General features: G+C 35.9%; 1 protein-coding gene across 1 annotated transcript in view; it reads right to left on the minus strand.

Annotated features, from left to right (window-relative positions):
- Positions 1–608: 608 nt before the first annotated feature.
- The window catches only part of LOC129220036 (lachesin-like), a 42,006-nt gene continuing 17,715 nt past the window's right edge, over positions 609–24,899 (minus strand). The window contains exons 4-5 of the mRNA XM_054854369.1: positions 8,099–8,200; positions 609–833 (exon numbers count right to left, since the gene is read on the minus strand). Of these exons, the coding sequence (XP_054710344.1) occupies positions 757–833; positions 8,099–8,200 (179 nt within the window). The 3' untranslated portion in view covers positions 609–756. The remainder of the gene's footprint in view (positions 834–8,098; positions 8,201–24,899) is intronic.

Genomic DNA, 24,899 nt, shown 5'->3' on the forward strand with positions numbered 1-24,899 from the left:
AGGGATATTTTTTTCATTTTGGGAGGGAGGCTTGCTTTTGGGGGGATCTCTGCGATGATGAGGGGGGTGCACCTTTGCCCTTAGTGAGTTGGGCACCCCTGGGTATGTGAACGACGCCACACGGAGTAGAATAGCCAGATGTTATTCAAGGACATGCGAGTAGAGGGGATTCTGTAAATGACTGGCTGTCTTTTGAGAGTAGGCAATATCTGGGAAATGGTTTGGTCTTGGAGAAAAAATCATAAGGAGAATTTTATAGAGAATTTTGAGATCTACAACTTTGGTCTGGGGTACTTTTCGATAAAACCTACCGTTTTTGAGAAAAATCCAAAAAACCTAAAATTTTGACCTTTGACCCCAAATAACTTTTTTATCTCACATGGGATCGACGGGGACTTTTGGCACTTTATTTGTAATGTTAAACCCAAGGTCTCTACAAAAATTTAGCTTTCCCGGAATTTTTGTTATTTCCATTGTCTAAATTGACCGAACTAGTATTTAGAATTCAGAGAAATTGACAACTAAATCTAGATAGACACTCTGTTTTTTTGTCATAAATAAAGATAGATTAATATAATTAACAAGTTTATTTAGATATGCTCCTAAAAGATATTTTTCATATGGGCTTTTTAAATTTTGGAACTCAAAATCTTTGTGTCGAATAGTAATCTTCTGAACAATATACAAGAATCGGTTGTAGCTGTACATAGTTTCGTGTTTCATAATTGCAGTTTTATTTCATTTTTTGTCAGCTGTTTATATTATGAGAAATGCAGGTAAAATCAGCCACAGTTCTTTCTTCATCAAGAGAAACTTGGGAGTACTTGAAGAGCCTAGAGAGAGAAAGTTTAAATATGAGTTGCAATTTTCTACAATAGACTGTACAGGGTGTCCGAAAAGTCCTTGACAAATTTTAAAAATGCATAGAAAAGCAACCAATTGTCGTATGAATAATGCAGTTTCAGCCATAATATTTTAATATTTCACAGGTTCAAGATTTTTTTTTTTTTATGACATCGCCCCCCCCCCCCAAAAAAAAACCCCCTCTTTCTCCAATCAACTCTAATTTGAATTCTGAAACTTTGAATTCAAATTATGTTTTTCGCAATCACGAGTTGCAACAAGATCCTACTCATTAGAGTTATTGTTTCTAAAAATGGCTCCCCCACCCCCAAGCACGTCTCTCCTCCTGGGTTGTTATGTGTGTATAGTTGTGTGTGTGCAGGCTTAAGTGTGTGCACGTAGGCCTGTGTATGTGTCTAAAGGCGCGCGCGTGTAGGCGAGGGTGTATGAGCATGCGTGTGTAGGACAAGGACGCCACCACCCAGCAGAAGTGGATTTCGGGGGATAGTGCTCAGGATCAGAGCAGCCGTGCCACCGCCGTTGGACGGTGGTGCTGCTGGTCGAAGCTGAAAAAGGAACCACAACGTCAAGAACTGTCAAATGAGAACAATAAGCAATTGTGATTGCTCAAAAAAAAAAAAAAAAAAAAAAAAAAAAAAAAAATTGAATTCCGAAACTTTGAATTCAAATTATGTTTTTCGCAATCACGAGTTGCGACAAGACTCTACCGGTTAGAGTTATTGTTTCTAGAAATGGCTCCCCCGCCCAAGCGTGTCCCTCCTCCTGGGTGCTTGCGTGCATATAGTTGTGTGCGTGTGTGTGTAGGCTTACGTGTGTGTACGTAGGCGTGTGTATGCGTGTAAAGGCGTGCGCGCGTAGGCGACTGTGTATGAGCATGTCTGTGTAGGACATGGACGCCACCGCCCAGCAAAATTGGATTCCGGGGGACAGTGCTCAGGACCAGCCGCGCCGCCGCCGGTGGACGGTGGTGCTGCAGGCCTGGTCCAAGCTGAAAAAGGAACCGGAACATCAAGGACTGTCAAGTGAGAACAATAAGCAATCGTGATTGCTCAAAAAAAAAAAAAAAAGCAATTGGGCTGTTTCCGAAATTTAAAAAGTATTTTTTTTTTTTTTTTCTGAAAGAACACTCTTAAAAACAGATTTTAACCATTTTTTAAACAATTTAACAAAGTTTAGTATTTTTTTTTAAAAATATTTTAATCGATGCGCTGATTCAATTTCATTTTTTACGCTTCTGCTCATGACATCACAAGTGGTGAAATGCCATTCATTGATGCCACCAGCGCAGAGCGCAATATTTTGGCATAAGATAGAAAGATAAAAATATTATTGCTCAATATTCTAATGTATTTCATGTTTGCTTCAGAAAAGCCTTTATTCAAAATTCTCATCATGATTTCTGATGTATTCTGATTCTTGTTTGATGGCACAACCTTTTTTTTTAAACAATGAGTAAACATTCAACGTGACAATAGAGTAACGTGCCAAAGTGCATCACTTCTGACGTCATAAAGACCATGCCTTATTTTCAAAATCGGACATGATAAAAAATTAGATTAAAAATAACTATTGGGAAAACAAAAAGAAATTTTGGCTCCGTGTTAAATTTTTTAGCTTATTCTATCAATTTCAGTGACTAAAATTAGTACTTTTGACTGAAGGAAACAACCCCATTATAAGTAACTTACTGTAACGGCTGTATCATCCCATTAAAATAACAAACGTAATGTGAGGTGTTAAATAATTTTATTAAGCAGAAAGCTAACTTTCATTACTAGAGTTGAATGTGTGCACTGTATGTTGCTTGAACCACTTCTAATCGGTTCTCAGGTTCTTCCCATGTCCACGAACGGTGTACACTTTGAACTCTGGTAATGACAGGTATTGCTTTCTGCTTAACAAAATAATTAAACACCTCACATTACGTTTGTTCTCTTACTGTGACGATATAGCAGTTATAGCAAGTTACTTTTAATTTCCCTTTTTTTAGCCCGCTTTCCCAGTAAAAGTCAGAGAAAGAAGAAAAAAGCATGAAAGAAGGCTTAATGCATCTTTAAAAAAATCGTAAAAAAAAAAGAAAAAAAAAATCAAAAATAAATAAAATAATTAAATAAATATGGAAAAATTAAAAAGTAGGGCATTGAGATGGGGGAAAATGTCTGTCTGTCTGTCCCCCCCCCCCAATAACTTTTGAGTAATTAGTCCGGTTCGAACAAATTTTTTTTTGTTCTAATGATCTCGGCGAGGACACCACATTCTCGTATTTCACTTTTTGATTTGAGCAATTTTGAACAGTTCAAAAGACTTTTTTAAGGTGGCCGAATTGTTATTCTTGACAAAATTTCATATTTAGATAAATGTAATGAGCTAATTGAGGTTGGTCCTTATGTGACACTTTACAAAGACCCTAGTATTAGAGAGGTTAACCTTATTAAAAATGTTGTGAAATCTTCTATCGTCAGTGAGTCTTCAAAAAGGTCTTTAACTCCATCTGTTGCGCACTGTGCCAGGTTTTAAGCTCTACCAAAGATCCATAAACCCGACATTCCTCTTAGGCCTATTGTTTCAAACATTGGTACTGCTTCATATAAACTAGCTAAGTATTTAATTTCCATCTTCTCTTCTCTTTTGATTAGCAACTCTTTTACTGTCAGAAATTAGGTTCATTTTGTTCAGAAGCTTAACGATGGCTTCTTTTGACGTGAAATCACTTTTCATTAATGTACCGGTTATTGGGGCGTTGGATTGTCTTAAATTGAGACTCCAAGAGCATCATTTTTCTAGTTTTGAGATTGATGAACTTCTTTCCTTTAATCGTGTTTGTCTTGAGCAGAATACTTTTGTGTTCAATGGTACTTATACTTTCGCATGTCTGAAGGTTTAGCAATGGTAATCCTTTGAGTCCTATTTTAAGTGACATTTATGTGCACTACTTTGAGGCTAAACTTTTGTAAACCATAACGTTTCCGTTTTATGTTCGTTACGTTAATGATTGCTTTGTTTTGCTTGGCCAAAACCAGGTCGATAATGAACTTTTACTTTCTACTCTAAATTCTATTGATCCTTGCATCTAATTCACTACTGAAATGGAAACTGATAGTTCTGTTTCTTTTTTGGATGTCTTTATTACTAAAAGTAATAATGCATTTATGACTTCGGTGTTTTGTAAACCTTTTGCTGTTACACTACCTCCTCACAAATGTTCTTCTCATCCTCCAATCCAAAGTTGGCCTCATTCAAGGCTTTTGTGTTTCGTGCTTTGAACATCTGTTCTTCCTCCAATTCTTCTAATGCTGAGCTTTCTTCTCTTAAAGCAGTGGCTTTCGATCGTGGTTATTCTCGTAGCATTATTGGTTCAATTTATAGTAACTTAAGCCCTCTCATTCTGACAAGGTTTCTGCTTCCAATGCTTCCTTTACTACTGTTTTGCCTTATCCAAACTTTAGTCATCAAGTTTCAAAGATTTCGAAGAAGTTTGGTTTCGATATAGCTTTTTCTCCAGTAAATAAGATAAAATTTACAAACTTGAAGGATCCTATTGATTGCCATAGCAGCTGGGGTATTTATAGCATCTCCTGCAAGTGTGAACTTGGTTACGTTGGACAGACTAAACGTGCTCTTAAGCACCGTCTGAAAGAGCACGAAAATTATGTTAAACATAAAGAATTTACTCGTTCTTCCATCGCTCAGCATTGTTGGACTTCTGGTCACTGTTTTGATTTTTCATCTACAAAGATAATTTGTAAATGTTCTTCGGTTTATGACCTCGATTTCTGCGAAACTTACTATATTTTAAAAAAAATCTCATTCTCTTGTCAATGATTTTTCCAGCACTCAATTTTTTCATGATATTTGGAAGCAATTTCTATAATTGCCTTTTCTGTTTCTTCGTTATCTTTCACTCTTTTTGTCTCCTGGCTTCTGATTGCTTGTCTCTCCCCCCCCCCCTTGCGCTGAGCCCGGGGTTAACATGCTGTTCGCTGATTGGTTGTTTGCTGTCTTGTGTTCTGAATTCTTATTGGTTTGCCCTCTTTGGTATAAATACCGGTGTCCACTTGGTTGTTGTCAGTTCTTTCGCGACTTTCGATTGTGTTGATGAAAATTTGTGCTTTATTTACGTTGGTTTTTCACTTTAATTGTAGAAAATATATTTTTGATTTGAACAATTTTCCGTTCAATTTTGAACAGTTCAAATCCCTTAACATAAGGGCCTACGGGAAAACTAAAAGTCAATATAGATTTCGAACTTAAAGGCGGATTTATTTCAAGCAACTTTTGTTGGAAATAGCTCTTGACGACTAACTTCCGACTCCGACTCCGAAAATTTTGGGGCACGTGACTCCAACTCCGTATCCTGTGCCCGAAAATTAATCGGACTCCGACTCCCCGACTTCGTCTGTGACTTCGTAGATTTTCAAACATATACACGGAGGAAAAATGACTGACTTTCAAAAATTCGACTCCGATTCCGACTCCTTCATCCCAAAATAAATGCAGCTCCGACTCCGCAAACATTGGCAGAGTTGCGGATTTTAAGTCAAAATGACCGATTCCAACTCCGAGTCTCTGAATTAAAAACCTTCGGCTCCCGAATGTGACTCTTTTGTCCCAAAATGAGATTGACTCCGACTCCGATTTTGCGGCCATGTTTTTTGCTTTGAAATAATTATTGCTTAAGTGATTTATTTTTATTTTCACGCTAAAGTTTTAATTTATGTATTCAGTGTTTGGCAGAGAAATTCGGATTCCTTTAAGTTTCGACAGAAAGATATGAGCAGAAATTTTTTTTCTATCGACAATGAAAATTATTTCTTTAATTTCATATTTTATTGTTTGTATTTATTTATTTTCTTGAAAGTACATCAATTCATTTTTAAAATTTTTTTTTGGCAACAGGGGAAAAAGAACAGATTTTTTTTTCCTTTTGAAAGCGGTTAAGGGGCCGTGGTAGCCTGATCGGTAGGGCATTGGACTCGGGGCCGGAGGGGCTCGGGTTCGATTCCCGCTGGTCGAAGACCCACCGTCGTCATTAAAGGGGACTGGGCGACGTTAAATATGCTCGTGGTCTCAATGTCCTCCAAGTGAAACGATACCTCTGGGGGTGCTAGTACCAGGTAGCTATTAGCTCTTGGACTAGTTCTAAATTCTCATTAACTGTTCGATCCGGTGATGGTGCTGCCATCCATCGGTATATAAAATAATGGAGGCAAGGCACTAGTATGCAGACCTCGACATAAAAAATACAGTTGAAGTCAGTTGTGACTCTTGAATAGAAATAGAAAGCGGTTAAGGTTTTTTTTTTTTTTTTAATGGAAAGATATACTGTTAAAACTACAGGTTGCGTTTGGCACCTGTCAGGGGTGAAACGCTTGTTCACCAGCGACACCCGATAGAGAGCCGAAATTGCACCCTTAGCAAGGGTGAAAAACTGACTCCCTTCACCCAACGTGCACCGTAGGTAAAAAGATGGTACCCTAGGTGAGAAAAATGGCACCTTTATTGCTTCCTATAGGGATTCCCCCCCCCCCCCCCCGTGTTGTGTGCGTTTTTGAATACAATTGTGTTTTATTTATTTTGATTTATATATACGAAGGCATTTGATCACATTTCAACTTTCGAACATAGTTCACAAGTGTTCATGACTTCAATTTGTCTGTTCGTGCACTAACTTTCTTATATTCACACTTGAATTGCTCAGTAATTAATATGTTGTTGACAATTTTTACTATAATCCGTACCGAAAATGAACAGGGAAGGTATTTATCAATCATTTGCCGGAACAACCAGAAATATTAGGTAACATTAGATTAGAATCATAGGAAAATAAAAGCGTTTCATAAACGTTTAAAATTTTAATCGAGCGTAACTTATCAATACTTATTATAAGATTCGATATTTGAGTATCCTTATGCGTACAAGATAAATACTAATTTAAAAGCCCTTCTTTCCAATGTCAAGTTTTCCGTCAGATTAAAAATAAAAACGAGCAGATAACTACATTAGCTTCATGCAATAACGCCTGAGAAAGATACGTTAACCAAAACACGATGTGAAACTCATGAGTCAAACGCTAAGTGAGAGATTTCACGCAGTTTTTTTTTTTTTTTCCTCCGCCTTTGCTGCTCTGTTCGTTTCCACTACGTAATTTCATTGAGAAGAAATAGACATTGGTATATAGGCTGTTTACGTCGATGCATTTTTATTCCGGAATTAGCAATTCAATTATCAGTTGATTTAAACGTTTTTATTTTTAATGTTGTTGTTCAAGATAGTACTGATAGATAGTTTTAGGTAACAGTTTTGCAGGATATAAATAACAAGACATTAAATGTTTAATAAGGTAAACGGAACAATAAGAGTTGTCAACATACTTTAAACACTTTAAATATGTTCGAAAGTTCTGAGAGCTACAATATGATCAAATGCCTTTACTTACGCGAGATTTCGAAGATTAATCCACGAAATTTTCAGTTTTGTACTTCATTCAATGTGAAAGTAAATTTCGTTGCAACTTCCTTCGTTCGCCATTCAAACTGGAGTTGTCGTTGGACGATAAGTCAGAGCGCATGCGCAAGGAGTCGCTCTCCTATTGAATGGTCTTTTATCACTTTTGTTGACGTCGTTCACCCACTGAGGAACCAAAAGCACCTTAACGACACTTCCTAGCCTCTGTTTCACCCAGAGGCACCGTTTTTTTCACCCTTGGGTGAAATTCTTTACCCCTGTGGAACTCCTGGTTTTAACAGTGTATATATTAGCTGCTTTGTTTAAAAGCAGCATTTGTCCGTTTGTTTATTTTTTTATGCATCTAATTCTTTAGATGAGCGAGGCATATTTTATTGTTAGGTATCAGCTTAAAATATTTAAAAATTATTTTTGAAAGAATTTGCGATTTTAGCTAATTTTGAGAATATTGATCAGATACTGGAAAGTCATTATTGGTATATGGGAAAGTAGGCTCGTTTAGTTTTGGACGGAACTTCTTGTCCTTTCTTTTACAATGTCATAGAAAATATTCTTGGACCTGTGAAGTATTTTGGCGCAAATCACATATTCATATGACAATTTGTTGTTTTTCTATGAATTTTTGAAATGTGTCAAGGACATTTTGAATACCCTGTATTTAATGATGAATTAGGGGCCTACCAAGGGTTGCAAAAAAGTAAGAGTTTACATTCCATAAATTTTCTTCAAAATTAATATTGGATGGATTAAAACTTCAATTTTTATTAACCTGTGCTGTGCGCAATGCTTATTTCTGTTTCTTCTTCAAGCTGTGATAGATCATCCTGGATTCCAATGTTGGATAAAATTTCTTCGTCTATATCTTCTGTTACTGAAACGATAAATGAAAAGTGTTACAGATGGATATTTTGGAATGAACTCTTTATCTACGGATGGTGTTAGGGCTGAAAACTATAAACGACTTAAAAAAGAGCAATGAATTACTTATACGAGGTTTGTAAATCAAATAGTGGCAACTTAACATAGAAACTCACAGAAGAGCGGGCATGCGCAAATAGGACTCGACCGATGCATCGGCCATCGGCGCCGATGGTTCAACAATTTAGCCATCGGCATCGGCATCGGCGGCCGATGCTAACTTGCAGGAAACATCGGCTCATCGGCCTTAAAAACATCGAAAAGCCGATGGAATTGGCCGATTGTTTTCGAAAAAAAAAAAAAAAAAGATCTTTGCTGTTTTACTTTTTAATGCAAAGTAGAGGAAGTTATTGTTTTTATATAAAATTGTTTACTACACTTCAGTATGAATTTCTATTTTAGTCACCCCTAAAAGAGTTTTTTATACTGCATTCAGATACCAAACAAGTTAATTATTGCGTTGCTTCTTGCGGCTGGATGTACGTATGTATCTCTCATAGGTCATAACTCAAAAATGGTATGCTGTAGAAGGTCAAAATTTTGCATGTGGGCTGTCCGTACGTTCCAGTTGTGCACTTCCCTTTTTGTTTTCGATCGGGTGTTCTAAAAAGCCTATTTACTCATTTTTTATGGTTATTAATTATTTATTAAAATACAAAACTAATATAGCGTCTCAGACTGACGATCATTTGATGATACACTCTATAACAAAAAAAAAAAAAATCGACGCACCAAGAAGGAGTGATCCGATTGAGAAGAAAATTGGTGGATAGGAAGACAATGCACAGAAAAAGAAATGATTAAATTCTTAGAACAATTAAATAATTTATGTCACAATTACAGTAACTAGTTCAATAAGGTATTGACCCGCCTCTAGCCTAGATACAAGCTGAAGCACGACGTGGGAAACACCGATAAAGCTCCCGGAGGTTGTCCTGCGGTATTTCCGGCCAAATTCTCTCCAATTGTGGGACGAGGTTATCAACATTCCTTGCCAGATGCAATCGCCATCCCATCATATCCCAGACATGCTCGATGGGAGAGAGATCTGACGATCTGGCAGGCCACGGGAGAGTTTGACAAGCTTGTAGACAGTTCATAGCAACACATGCGTATGTTATCTGGCATTGTCCTGCTGAAAACCAGCCGAGGGTACTGCAAAAGAAACGGCAACAAAACAGGTCTTAGAATGTCGTCGACGTACCGCTGTGCAGTAAGTGTCCCTCTAATTACAACCAAAGGGAGCCAGTTATTAAAGGAAATGGCACCCCAGACCATAATGCCTTGTTGAGGGCCAGTGCGGCGTGTAAAAGTGAAACCAGAATCCCTCCTCTGCCCTGGGTGTCTCCAAACACGTCTTCGATGATCGTCATGACACATTCGGAAGCGGGATTCGACGCTAAAGACTATACATTCCCAGTCGGCACTATTCTAACCTGATCGAGCCATGCACCACTGTAATCTGTCTCGGCAGTGTGTAGGCGTCAGTGGCAGGTGGCGTAACGGTCGGCGCGAGAGTAGATTTCGTTGTCCCAACCGTCTGTAAATGGTCATGATGGACACTTGTGTTTGGGTTGAATGTCTGGTGGTTCATAGAGATAAGAAAGCTCTATGACAGCTGATCGGACAATCGCTTTGTCATCACGATCTGTTGTGACCCTAGGTCGACCGCTAACATCCTGACGCTGAACTCTGCCATTTTCCACCCATTTTTGCCAACATCTTCGAATCGCCGCGTCGCTTTGACTCAAATGACGAGCGATTCTCCGATCCGACCAACCGGCCTCTTTCAATCCAATGATTATGACTTCGTTTAAACTCTGATAGTTGCTCGTAATGAGCACGAACCATGTGGCGAGGCATTTTTAAGTTGTTGAAAGATAACCTGAATCGCAATCAAACCGAAAGTTTTAACAACTGCTGAAGAACTGCTTTTTGTATACATCTGCTGGATGCACAGTTTCGATGCGCTGTAGATCAAACTATTCTTTCATTGGACACCACATTTTAATCATTTCCACATCTTGTCAAAACAATCATGCTTACAAAATTTCAAAGCAATCGGATTATTGCTTCTTGATGCGTCAATTTGCTTGTTATGGAGTGTATATTGCCAAATTGGAGACCGGAAACAAACATGAGATGGAGTTTTATGTCATTTTGTTGGATTCCCATTGAACCGACGGTAATTTTTAGAACACTTGCGTGTGTCCCCCCCTCCTCCCCCCTCTCTGTATTTCTGAAATTAAACTCGTTGCACTTCCGAGTTGTTTAAAACTAACACCATTCATAAAACTAGTATGTTGTGGCCATCACGAAACTTTCTTCTATATTTTTCTTTTTTTTTCTGATCCCTCCCCATGCTTGACGAGGAAGCAATATTCCCAACAAAAACGAAATTACACATGCAAAAACTTGACCACCATCCCAATGTCTGAATTATTGCAAAAGCAAAGCAAAGAGCGAAAATTGAAAGTTATTTTAAAAGCCTTGCTTTAATTAATTACAAATATTTTATTTGTTAACAAACATAAGATGGCAACAGTTAAAAATTTTAAATCATTGAGATAATATTTCCGATCATTTCCATACAATTAAAATCACGAGAAATACGCAGACGACAATCTATTACGATTTATCTTTCTTATTGTTGCATTAATAAAACTATTTTTATTCGCTAAAAAATAATGATAATAAAAATAAATCAGCACCTCTTGGCGCGATTGGCGCCAAAATTGAACCAAAGCCTGTTTACATATGGATTCACATATATTCCAAATTTCAACCAGAACGTAGCATTACTTCTTGAGATAGGGCACTCACAATGGAAAAAAAGAACGGGCGATTGCGCTACCCCCTTTTTAGCTGTTGACACCAAAACAAAATCAGCTCTTATACCTACTAAGGGCTATACTTGCCGATAAATTTTTCTTTCATTCCGTTCATTATTTCTTGAGATACAGCAGTCACAATTGACGACAAAAAACGTTCTATAGCTCAACCCCCGTTTGAGTTATTGACACCAAAATTGAATCAGCACCTGTTCCTGTTAATGGCAACACATGGACCAAATTTTGTTTGATTCCGCCAGTTACTTCCTGAGGAATAGCAATCACGCGTAACTCAAAAAACGTCCCATTGCTCCACCCCCCTTGGAGGAATTCGCGCCAAAAACCAATGGGCACAAGTTCACATAGGGGCACATATGTGTACCAAGTTTCGTTTGATTTCATGCGGTAGTTTTTGCTGTAGAGTGGCCACAAAAAACTGGTCACACACAGACGTGACACACATACACACACACATACACACACACATACACACACACATACACACACACACACACAGACAGACAGACATTTTCCAAAAATAGTCGAAATGGACTCAGCACACCTCAAAACGTTCGAATCCGTCAAAATTCGAAATTCGAAAATTTGCACTAATCCAATACTTTCTTCTATATATTAGATATAGAAGAAAGTAACTAGAGATTTTTTTTTTTCAAACTTAATCCATTGTTTAGGAAGAATTTAGAGCATTAATGTAGGAAAATTATTATAGACGTTTTGAATGGTGACATAATTCGGAAATCAAAGGGAGTTATGAATTTTTTCTTCGGAAGTACTGAAGTCGACTCAGAAACTCTTCCGAGGAGTTGGTGGTTGCGGTTCTGTACTAAACAAATAAGACCGAAGTTGGGAACGAAGTTTAAATTGTGAGTTACTCCAAAATCAGCAGGTGCCCCCCCCCCCCGCCCGTCCCTCGTCGTTTCAAGCATTTTTTAAATATTTAGCGATTATTTATTTTGCTCAAGAAATGTCATTTTGCGTATTTCTCATTCTTATTTCTTCTTTATTTCGTAATACGCCATTTTGTTTTGCCTCATTTATAGCGACTGATTTTTACTTTCTCCTATATCTAAGATATAGAAGAAAGTATTGGATTCGTGCAAATTTTCGAATTTCGAATTTTGACGGATTCGAACGTTTTGAGGTGTGCTGAGTCCATTTCGACTATTTTTGGAAAATGTCTGTCTGTCTGTGTGTGTATGTATGTGTGTGTATGTATGTGTGTGTGTGTGTATGTATGTATGTGTGTGTGTGTGTGTGTCACGTCTGTGTGTGACCAGTTTTTTGTGGCCGCTCTACAGCAAAAACTATCGCATGAAATTGAACGAAATTTGGTACACATATGTGACCCTATGTGAACTTGTGCCCATTGGTTTTTGGCGCGAATTCCTCCAAGGGGGGTGGAGCAATGGGACGTTTTTTGAGTTATGCGTGACTGCTATTCCTCAGGAAGTAACTGGCGGAATCAAACAAAATTTGGTCCATATGTTGCCCCTAACTGGAGCAGGTGCTGATTCAATTTTGGTGTCAATAGCTCAAACGGGGGTTGAGTTATAGAACGTTTTTTGTCGTGAATTGTGACTGCTGTATCTCAAGGAATAACGAACGGAATCAAACAAAAATTTTTTGACAAGTAGCCCTTAGTGGGTATAAGAGCTGATTTTATTTTGGTGTCAACAGCTAAAAAGGGGGGTAGCGCAATCGCCCGTTCTTTTTTTCCATTGTGAGTGCCCTATCTCAAGAAGTAATGCTACGTTCTGGTTGAAATTTGGAATATATGTGAATCCATATGTAAACAGGCTTTGGTTCAATTTTGACGCCAATCACTCCAAGAGGTGTTGATTTTTTTTTTTTTTTTTGAATAAAAATAGTTTTATTAATGCAACAATAAGAAAGATAAATCGTAATAGATTGTCGTCTGCGTATTTCTCGTGATTTTAATTGTATGGAAATGATACGTTCGGATAAATATGCAACGGTCTACCACTGACGTCACAGCTACGTTGCCTTCTGATGTCATCGGAATGGGTGGAGCTACGTTTTCTTCAGCCTGTCTGAAATAAGCGGATTTACGTTGTTTTATTCTCGCTATTTTTTTTATTTATTTTTTACTCATTCTTTTCCTTCTTTTTCTTATACTTTTGTAATTTTAATGATACGACAGTGATGTGACACCTATTATTTCCACAGGAAATAAGAGATGTGCGCATGCGTGCCGGCAAGGAGGGGGGGGGGTTGCAAGGAGGATTTCTTATACCTCACGGATTTTGAAAAAAAAAATTTTCAAAAGAATTTTTTTTATATTAACTTTTTTACTAGTTATGTATTTATAAGAAATTTAAAGATAAATCACTAGGTTTTCTTTTATATTTAAGTGTTTTTATGCTATTTTTAGGGACATTCTTCATCCTTGACTTATAAAAACTAAATTGGATAAGTTAAACATATTAAAAAAAATACAAAATATCTTAAAGAACTGCAAAATACATCACGATTAGTATTATTCCATCGCTTGTGTTTACCTGAATTGGCAAGAAAGTGCCCCCCCCCCCCCATCAACTTTAAAAAATAAAATTGCAATAATTTCAAAACAAAAACTTAATAATAATTTTAAAATATTTTTAAGCATGTTTTTAATGATTGTTAATACTAAATAAGAAAGAAAGTAAAAATAACTGCATTTTAAGCAAAGGACAGATATAAAACTACAGAAATACTGTGATCAGAAAAATGTAACTTTTGAACTGAGTAATTAAATAGAAATACGTCTTAGAAGTCGCTTTAAGATAAATTAAATGCATAAATAATTATTCACATAATTTTTTAAAAATTGGTAAATCAATGAATAAATAAAAATTAATTTTAATTTTGACTATGTCTTTCGCAATCACGAGTTTGTGTGTGTGTGTGTGTATGTAGGCGTGTGCGTGTATGTCTATCTGCAGGCATGTAGTTGTGTGCAGGCGTGTATATGTAGATGTGTGAGTGTGTATGCAGGCGGGGGGGGGGGGGGGTGTGTGTTTGCAAGCGTGTGTGTGTGTGAGTGTGCAGTGGTGTGTGTGTGTGTGTGCAGACATGTGTGTGTCTGCAGGTGTGTGTGTGCGTGTAGGCATCTGTATGTGCATATGATATGGATGCAACCTGGAGACGGTGCCCGCTGGAGTAGCAGTATGGGGAGTGGGTGGCCAAGTGGAGTCCCTACAAACATTCACTGGTGGCGGCAAAAATAAAATCAAAGGACGGACGGACGCCCAAAACGGTCAAGTGAGAACAATAAGCAAATCGCAATTGCTGAATTAAAGAAAAAAATGTAAAATAAAAAAGTTTACATAAATATGTTTTTGAGTAATCGCTGTTGTTCATTGTTTTTACTTGACAATAGTTGATTTCCTTTGATTTCATTTTTCTATGCTTATGATGCAAACTTCTCTGGTGCACGGGCCTCCATGAGCGTGTCCACCTCCTTCATTGGTGGCGCTCATGTCCTCTGGTCCTCGGGCCTCCGCTAGCATGTTCCTTCCCTCGGATGGTAGCGTCCATGCACCTCGAAAGCGAATTATTTATTAATGACCTTTTCGACTTATCACTCATTCTTTTTAAGCGAAAACAGTATCCAGCACGCAACATCCAACACATAACATCCAGTATCCAACCCCAGGCATTCATTTGAATTATGACGTCAAGAATTCAAATTACAGCGTTGCGGCAAAATCCATTAGTAGGAAAAAGAACCCCATTGAGTAGGGTCCCCAGGTAAATGATACAGTGACCTTTGCATGTTCTTAACAGGTGGCCGTATTCGTCTGATCGGTAGGGCGTTGGATTCGCAACTGCAGGGTCGCGGGTTCGATGCAGCTGGTCGGAGATCCTCCGTGTACGCTAATGGTGACAGGTTCACGTCACGTTTAATCAGTCGTGATCACGAAGACCTCCAAGTTTCCATTCCAAATCGATATCTCCGAGGGTGCTGGATCAGGAATTGCCCGGTTCCTGGTCTGGATCAAGAAACTTAACTGTTTTCAGGGTCCCATCTGACTAATGAAACCATGTGTAAGCGGTAGGTGCGGGGATATGGGCGCCCATGTGCATAATTTTAAGAAAGGGGAGGGGGGGGGGGCTCAGATATTTTCTTCATGGTTTAGCAGGATATTTTCCCCATAGAAACCGATTTCAGTGCAGATTAGACTAATTGAAGTGTGACATTTTTAATAAATTATTCATTGATGGCTAGAGAAAAAATGTTTTTACATTTTTGCAAAGAAAAAATTACTAAAAGCAAGGAGGTTTCAATATCTAAGGGAGGGAGCGCTTGAGCCCCCACTTGCCCCCCTATATGGACGCCCTTGACGGGGGACCCTGGAGTATAGGCTAGTGTTATTTAACATGCTGACTACAAAGGTGTTGCTATTTCTGCTACTTTAATCTGCTATTAACCTATTACCAAGTATTTGCTATAGAAAAATCGTTACACTTCCATTTCATTTCATTCCCCCTCCTCCGAAATTTTAAACTTTTTTAATTCGATCCTATATTTACAAGTTTATTCATTTAAAAAATGTACTGCTAGCTTTATATCCTTGAAATAAAAATCAACAAAACTTATGGACTAACATTTGGCACTGGGGTGCTAAAATCAGATGTTCCGGTCAGTCGAACGCGGAGTCCCTAGTGTTTAGATTCCAAGCACACTTGGTACTCGTTTTATCGACCCACTGAGGAAATGAAAGGCCGAGTTGACCGTGCCCAACCTTGGCACAGAACCCGGGTCTGCGGCGTAGCGAAACTAGCAGGGGACTCTTATTCAAGTCATCCTAGTTTATTCCATAAAATAATACAAAAAAAACGAAACTTTATCAAAAGCAATCATTTAAAGGAGTTAGGATGCCTGAGCACAAATGCACTAAACTTCAGTAATGTATATTTTTCGTTTTAAATCCATACCTCTGTTTCCTCTATTCCTCATTAGAAATAATTTGGATTTTGTATAACAATATTGCCCCCCCCCCATCCTACTCTTCCATTTTCATTTTGTTTTTTGTCAACTGTTTTATTTCACGAACTCTTAAAACCTATTGTTGCCCATAAACTTAGCTATTAAATTATCCGCTTTAGCTATTAAATTTTATTTAATAGCTAAAATAAAAATATAATGGTTGAGTAACTTGATAAACATATTTTGACAATCGCCACCCCCTATTTTAAACTTTAATATTAATATTAACAAGAAATAGCCAATTTTTTTTAGTACAAATAAACAGATTTTTACCGGATGTCTTTACATCCAAAAGTTCACAACTTTGAAATGAAAAAGGGGTTCCTGGAAACCCCGTAATAAGTGTATTCAACAATCTATTTATTTGTGCTAATAAACGTTAGATATTTCCTGTTATTTCTCGGCTCAAAGGAATTAAATTATTTCTTAACAAAAAAATTCGTACTTTTTTTTTTCCATTCTTTTTTCGTATACCGTATTATTTTACAGAAACTTAAAACCTATTTTTCCCCTCAAAATGTTTCTATTAAATAACTAAAATAAAACATATTTGGTAAATAACTTGAAAAACTAATCTTGATACCTCCTCCCCCCTCCCATTTTTCGAATAAAATAATCATATCTTTTAGAACGCCAAATTTATATCTTAAAAACAAATAATATTTTAATTAAATATGAAGTAAAACCGTTATGCTTTAAAAAATTAACTCCCTTTCTGTTTTATAACAATAACAAAAAGGGAATAAAGATAAAAAAAGAGAAATAAATAAATAAAAAATTAAGATCGAAAAGCGAAAAGAAAAAAATATCAAACGCGAAAATCAACTAGAAAAGAAACGATGTGACGTCAGAAGGTTACGTAGCTCCACCCATTCTTGTGACGCCAGAAGTAGACCGTTGCAGATTTATCCGAACGTGAAATGATCGGAAATATTATCTCAATGAATTAAAATTTTTAACGGTTGCCATCTTATGTTTTTTAATAAATAAAATATTTGTAATTAATTCAAGTAAGGCTTTTAAAGTAACTTTCCATTTTCGCTCTTTGCTTTGCTTTTACAATAATTCAGACATTGGGATGGTCGTCAAGTTTTTGCATGTGTCATTTTGTTTTTGTTAGGAATATTGCTTCCTCGTCAAGCATGGGGAGGGATCAGAAAAAAGAAAAATATAGAAGAAAGTTTCGTGATGGCCACAACATACTAGTTTTCTATTGTAAGTAACTATTTTCAAGTATTTTTATAAAATCAATGAACCAGTTACTTTCGTTTTCATCATATTTTTAAAAATATGTTATAGAAAAGTTTCAAGGATTTTCTATTAGGCAATTTTTTAAATTTCAGCAAGTTATTGTTAAATTGAAAAAATTAATTTGAACTTGTTTGTAGTGCTTCGTAAAAGATTTTAAACAATCAAATTGTTCAATATTATGTGTGTAAACATCAGATCAAGTAGTATATGTATTCAGTTATTATTAACTTGGAGTAAATATCGAGTTTGTTTATTGCAGCTGCGTTTTAAGAACCTCAATCTTTTATGGCTATTTCTTTTTTCAGAAAAAATTACGTCACTGTTATAGCTTTTACGAAAAATGCAAATTTTTCTATTCATAAATTTTAAATAAGTATTCGGAACTCCAGCGCTCGAATACGCTACCTTGCGGTGATTTACAAAACTGCCGATGAAACTAAAACATTGCCACGTTGCATTCCACGTGTGTCTGTTGACGTAAACACAGGCAGTTTGTTCTGAGTATTTATTAACGCAATCGATGAGTCTTAGTTTGCTTTCAGCTACAGAAATTAATTCATCCCTTAGTAGTATTCTCGAGCTTCTCAAAATAATGTTAGTTTTCCTTATTTCCTTCTAAAATATGAGTTGATTGAAAATGGTGAAAGCGAAAACTGGATTAACAAACTTGGATAACGTTATACAAGGTAAAAATTTTTATTGTTTTGTATGAATTTGTAAGAATATGAGTTTTTTTTAAATCTTAAATTAATTTAACTAACCATCTTTTACAGCAGCATTTAGTTGGAATGGACGGTATGCAAAATATTTTCTTGAATATATTATCGTAGAACAAAATGAAAAATGTTTCACCGAGAAAGAATTTACTTTATTCCGTTTATTCTCAGCTGAAAGGTTTCTCCTAATTTGTTTAGGGTTATAGTTTTAGTATTGTGCGAGCAAAGTAGCCTTGGCGAGATTTCGCGTTTTTAGTTAAACCATTTTTAATTGAGTGGAATAAAATGGTAGTAAGATTACAGAATTCGATAAGTAAAAAGAAATAATGGTCAATCAACTGAAAAGAAAACTACTACCATATATCCGTAAGAATTCTGTAGATGATTTGCATAACTTGACATAATTAAATCGTAACTCAGAAATTAGAAAAATCGAAACAGAAAAAATTTAAATTAACCGATTCGGGAATTCGAGCGAAATAACTCAGCAACAAATGCAAAACAATAAGCGCTAGCCAAGCAAGGCAAAGAATCATCTTCTTTTGATAATAATTTGTAATGTCATATTGAATTTTCTAGCATTAATTGTTGTTCTTGTCAGGCCACAATTATTATTTAGTTTTATCAAGAATTGATAAATATCGAATTCAACATCGTGGAAATAGCTGCTTAGAACTACGAACTACGTAATTTGCATTAATCTTTGACGTTCAGTAATGCTTCTTGAATTCTCATTTCTTTCTACGTGGGCCAGAATATCCACAAGACTTTGAAAATTAATTTAAAAAGAATAAAGCGAAAAATATCATACATACGAACAAAAATCACAACACTTTTAGCATTTTCTTCGTTACCACATGCGTTTGTTTTAGTTTTTAAGTCGGCCATTAGACAGTGACTGCAGTGCCCCCTATAGTTCGTTGGAGTTGCGAATAAAAATATTCCTATTATGATTTAATATTGTAATTTATCTGTTACCTCTTTTGTATAATTTCATGACTAAAAAATGTCTACGTGCAAGCTTTCCACTTTAATTGCGTAATTTGTTGACGGTTTCATATTTTTATTCTTAATTTTTTTTGAATGATTAAACAACATAATTTAAAGTTTTTTAACTATATATAGTGTACATAATCCACGCTCTCAAAATCCATCCGTCTAACGAAAAAAAAAAACACTCAACAAAACAATGAATTACATTTACGGTTGCTTTAAAGCAATAATCCTAGACTGAACTGCTCAGCGCCTAACGCGCCAAGCGACCACGCTACCGGAACCCAGACCTTTTGCAAGTGAAGCGGATGTTTTTTCTTTGGCAAAGAAAAATGTAAACTATATCACTCATTATGCCTCATTCATTATGCGTTGGGGGCCTTCGTGGCTTTGTGGTAGAAACTTCGCTTCAAATGCCGGTAAACGTGGGTTCGATAACCTCGGATGCTCTGAGTGGTGTATTTCCTTTCTTTACGCTGAAAATCTTTCTCACGTTGTCTTATGTGTGAATAAATAAAAAAGTTCAAAATCTCGAGGCAATGGCCCTCACTCCTTCCATTGTTATTAACTGGGGGTTTGGCGCTATCGTCAATTATGGGCTATAATTGTTTGCTTTTGTCACTATCAGCAAGGCCATGGTCGAAGTACATTAGCCCTTGATCTTTGGCACCCACAAATTTGGCGACAATTGGGAAAATTGCTAAGACTCCTAGTTTTCAAACTCTTCCCGCAATTTCTACATTGTTTGGGGGAATTATCATAACGTAGATCGTAAAATATGCAGAATTGGCGAAAACATTTCCCCATTGCTTATAATTCCGCGGCGTCAAGTTAGTGAACCTTTAAGAAATTAAAATGAAGCGAAGCTAAAAAACGTAACCATGGCAATGCGAAACAAAATATCAGTAATTTCAATGGAGATTAGATTTATTCGAATTTTATTTTTAACGGCTTTTTACCTTTTTTTCCTTTGGAGATAGAAGGTTATTTTTTCGACCATAGGTCGAGATATTTCTGGAGTAAAAAATGTCACTTTTTCCAACGGTGTCAAAAAGAAAACTGTGGGACGATTCCTTCACTTTTTATTGATAGATTTAATGTAGAAATGATTGCCAAAATTTCAGCTAAGCCTAAAAAAGTTCGAGATAAAAACGCAAATTGCTCCCGTTGTAATGACGTTAGAGCATTGAAACAAATTGCTTAGAACGCGGAAAATTCTACCCTTTTCAACGATATATAATATTAATATGTGCAAGTAATTTTTCACCCCTTTAATAGCCAATAATAGGCAATTTACGTGAAATTTGGTCCTAAATTTAAATAAAAAAAGAACAAATTATCGGATTTTTTTCGAAATATAGCCTATGTTACTCAGTAAGAAAGCACCTTTCATATAGGGAAAGAATTTTCCAAATAGGTGCAGTGGTTCCGGAGATTACTTCGAACATATAAACACACAAAAATCCACCCTCTCTCTTTATAATATTAGTAAAGATTTAATGAAGAGCGTAGCCTACATTTCAACTAAGCCTAAAAAAATTCGAGTTAAAACACAAATAACTACCGCCGTAATTAAGTTAGAGCATTGAAACAAATTACGTGGAACGCGGAAAATTATACTCTTTCCAACGATATGTGATATCAGTATGTGCAAATAATTTTTCACCCCCATGTTCGGGAATTTATGAAACAATTGGGCCTAAATTGGAATAAAAAAAGGACTACTCATCGAACTTTTTCGAACCGGTCCGCAAACCTTTCCGGCTGAAAGAAAGATACTGTGCAAATTTCAGCGAAATCGGCCGGGTAGTTCTCGAGTTTTGCGCATTTAAACAGACACATTTTGGGGATTTCATTTTATACTATGTAGAGATTCTATTTTGATGTGGCTTTTATTCTGGTTTAACAGCTTTAAAAAAAAAAAAAAAAATAAACAGCTTAAATTTCAGCAAGACTGGTCTCGGTAACTTTTTCACGTAGATAAGCGTTGCTAGTACATCATTGTGCCAAGTGAAACATATTTCGGTAGTAGAGATTTTGGGTAATAAATCATTTCAATGTGTCAGAAAGTCCTAAAAACACCGATAGTTCTCTTTGGCGACAAAAATTTGGCTACAAATTTGAAATACTAATAGTCTCAATTATCGCTTCCCAAGCTTGTAAGTTCGAAAAAATTCAAGCATATTCAATTTTAGATTTTATATCGTTTTATTACAGATCATGGTTTATAATAAAATCACTGATTTAGTTCTCAATTGAAGCTGAATAATTTTCGTTTTAAAAGCCTGAGATTATATATATATTTTTTGTACTAAAGGTCTTTTTCAACTTAAAATAGGGCTGAATTTTTTTTCTGTACTTATTGTTCAAATCTGGATGAAATATGTCTATATATTAAAGTAACTCATATCTGAAGCAAATTTTGATGGCGAAAGTAAGTTCTGGAAAGGAATGGATCATTCTTCAACAGCAGGAGCGGTCTTGCGGCGCCTGGATCGTCGTCTGCCTGATGACCTTTTCCTGCGACCGCTGGATCTCCTGGATCGTCTGCGGCCCCCAGATCGCTTCCTGGATCGCCTACGGCCTCCAGATCGTCTTCTGCGCGAAGTTTTTGGCGAAGATTTGCGTCTCCTTCTGGCTCTTTCGCTTACTTTGTATTGACCTCCCTCTCGAATCAGAAGTCCGCGTTCCATCGCATTTTTGACAAACATCTTCAGATCAGCGCTTAACACATTCATATCCAGGTTTTTATTTGTGCTAAGATACCTCTTGATCTCAGGAAGAGTCATTCCGTTTCTACCTCCCAATTTTCGAACTGCATTCATTACAAGTCGTCCGATACTTTTTGGGGAACTTGCCTCTTTTTTTTCAATGCGGCTGCTGGAACCTATTCTGCTTTCGCCTTCGGTAGAATTAGTGGAATCCATCTTTGGAAGTTTGAAAATGGCTATTGGAAATTCCGATTACTGGTGTTGCGAAATGGCGTTACGAAATTGTGTCGAAGCAAGAATTAGTTTAGACGAGAAGTTTGAACTAGACGTTAAATCCCGGTTATCACAAATTTGCCATTTCAACTGCGCTTGCGCGCGGACTTAGCTTTTTGGGCTTTCTGTTTTAAGATTTCATGTTGCTTGTTTATATGTAGGCTGAACGAGAGTCCCACCAATGCGATTAGAATATTTTCACAGCGATTTCGTGATATATTATATGAAACTACGGATATGAGAATAACTGATAATCTTAAGAGAAAAGTGACACTTCAATATTTATTAGTTTGGAAATATTTATTTAACATAAGTGTAAAACACGTTGTGTACTTCAAAAATGATTGGAGTATTAGCACAGAAATCCGTCTTTTGCGGATATTTTACGTTAGGCGTAAACAACTTAGTATTATACATTTTTATTTAGGTTGAGGGTTGGCTTTGTATTAGAAGTGGTGCTGCAACTCTAGTACGCTCTTCTGAGGTTAAAAATTTGGTCCTGAAAAAGGACAGACAAATCAGACACCGAATCCATTAATAATTAAGACGCAGAATTCATTCTTTATCGAGGCTTAAAAACTAAATCAGAGAAAACTTTATGATTTCTAATTTTTATCTGTTGCTATCTCATATTTATTGCCAAATTTAAAATGTTTGTAATTAATTCTAACAAGATTTTTGAAATCAGCTAAGTCCGTGCGCAAGCGCAGTTGAAATGGCAAATTTGTGATAACCGGGATTTAACGTCGAGTGAAGTTTGAACGAGCGCTTCAAGAAGATATATTTTCTTCTTCTTTAATCTTCAAGGCTTTCCTCTCTTTCGCCAGCTCCATCAGTTTTATTTTCCTCCTCAATTTAACTTTTTGCTAAGTTCGTGATTAGCCGCTCTTTCATTTCTCATTTCTTTGAGGTTGAATACATCACAGCTTATTTTTGATATCATATTGTTTTACATTAAATTTTCTTTTTATAAAATGGATGCATATATGTAAATTAAGTGTCCCCCCCCCCTAAAAATGAAATTCGGTTTTTCAAGTCGGACACCCTCTTATATTTTTTCTTTTTGGTCAATTGTAAAAGAAGTTATATGTAATTTGAAAAACGGCAACCAGTGACGACTTGAGCCTGATAGTGTGAACCAGCACTGTGTGCTAGACCGAATCGAAAAAATTTTTTTTTGGAAGTTCAAAACTTCATGTTGATAAAACGTTGCCCCTATAGCCCCCCATTACCACAAAAATATTTATCTAAATCAGAAAAAAAATTAGGTGTCCTGCAGGAGGCCTAAAATTTGTACTTTTCTTCAAAAAAATTTTTTTTTCTTCTATATGTTAAAAAAAAAAAAGTAAGGTAAAGTTTAGGAAGTAATCAAGCTGAAAAATATAAACAGTAGAGTCGATAATTAGCACTAAATAAAATTTTTTGATCTGTTGAAGTATTTAGGTCTCCCGTGTGGTACTCAAAATATGGTTTTTCAATTTTTAGTTAAAATTTTCATTTTAAACATATTATTTTTTTTTTGTACTATTCATTTGAAAATGTTTATTTGAAAATACGTTCACAAGTAATTTTTGAACTATTTTTTTAAATGTATGTGTAATTTTTTAAAAGATAAGTCGAGAAAATAGAATTTTTGAGAGAAAATTACAATTTTAGGCTTCCTGCTAGACACCTAAATTTTTTCCTTAGTCAGTACTGTGTGTTACGGAAGTCCTGCTTACATGTTAAAATTTTTCATATCACCGCTTTATTTAATCTCGAAGTATTTAATACTTAAAAACAGATCATCAAAGTTGGATACAAAAACCGTAATTTTTAAATATTTTAGCAAAATTAGAAAAAAAAAAAAATGTAAATTATTGAACATTTTAGAGTGATTTTCTTTGACGCAATTTTTAACTTCGCGATTATTTTTGATGTTATTCTTTGCCTCAAGGAAAATATGCCCCCCCCCCCAAACACACTGGGAAGCAAAAAAAATCTCAAATGCTTTTGAGGCTATTCCGGCTGATTCTTCTGAAAATTGACCCCCTGAATCCGAATATGATTCTGTAGAAAAGCAACCCCCCCTCGTTTTTTTTTTTTTTTTTTTTAAATTTGAGGGTGGGGCAAGTTTTATTTTTTGCTACATATGCAAAAGATTTTGAGCTTTGCACATCTCTAGTCATTCAGAATAATGTTTACGGTTATTGTAATGCTCTTTTCCCCCCTCCAAATAAAAAATAAATGGCCCTGAATCAAAGAAGTGGGGGAGTTCTACAAAGGGGGCGTGATGGGGAGAAAGGTGGTCGTATTTGGATAAAGGGGGTCATTTTCCATAAGAATCAGCCAGTAGAATGTCTTCTTCAATAAAGACCTGCGATTCAACTCGTATTCAACGTGCGACATTCACAACATTTTTTTTTTTTAATTTTTTTACATAGCGAAAATTTTTTTTGACATGGAAGTCATAGAAGAGAGTTTTATGCTCTCATTCTGCACCGAAATGTTTTTTAAAAACATCTTTTTTTTAAAAGCAGAATATAAAAGTTGTTTTTCGTGATTTTTCTAATATACTAGCAAAAATACCCGACGTTGCCTGGGTCAGTAATAATTATGAGAAAAAAATCGTTACTTGCTTTTGTTTTCTGGTTTAAGTGAAAGAATTTAAAACACATCTTTTTGACGTGATTAAAAATCGAGTTTCTTCCTTACCCATAAAAGTAAAATAGCAATAAGTATAAAGAACAAAATAGTATTTATTTTGAAACGAAAGTACTATATTTAAGCATATACAAATTTAAAACATGAAATTATTCTTCTCATGTTTAAAAAGATTAATCTGTTGATTTTTTTTTTTTTTTACATGGAGTCCAAAACCTTTTCT

Source organism: Uloborus diversus, chromosome 4 (assembly GCF_026930045.1).
Source record: "Uloborus diversus isolate 005 chromosome 4, Udiv.v.3.1, whole genome shotgun sequence".
NCBI lineage: Eukaryota > Metazoa > Arthropoda > Arachnida > Araneae > Uloboridae > Uloborus > Uloborus diversus.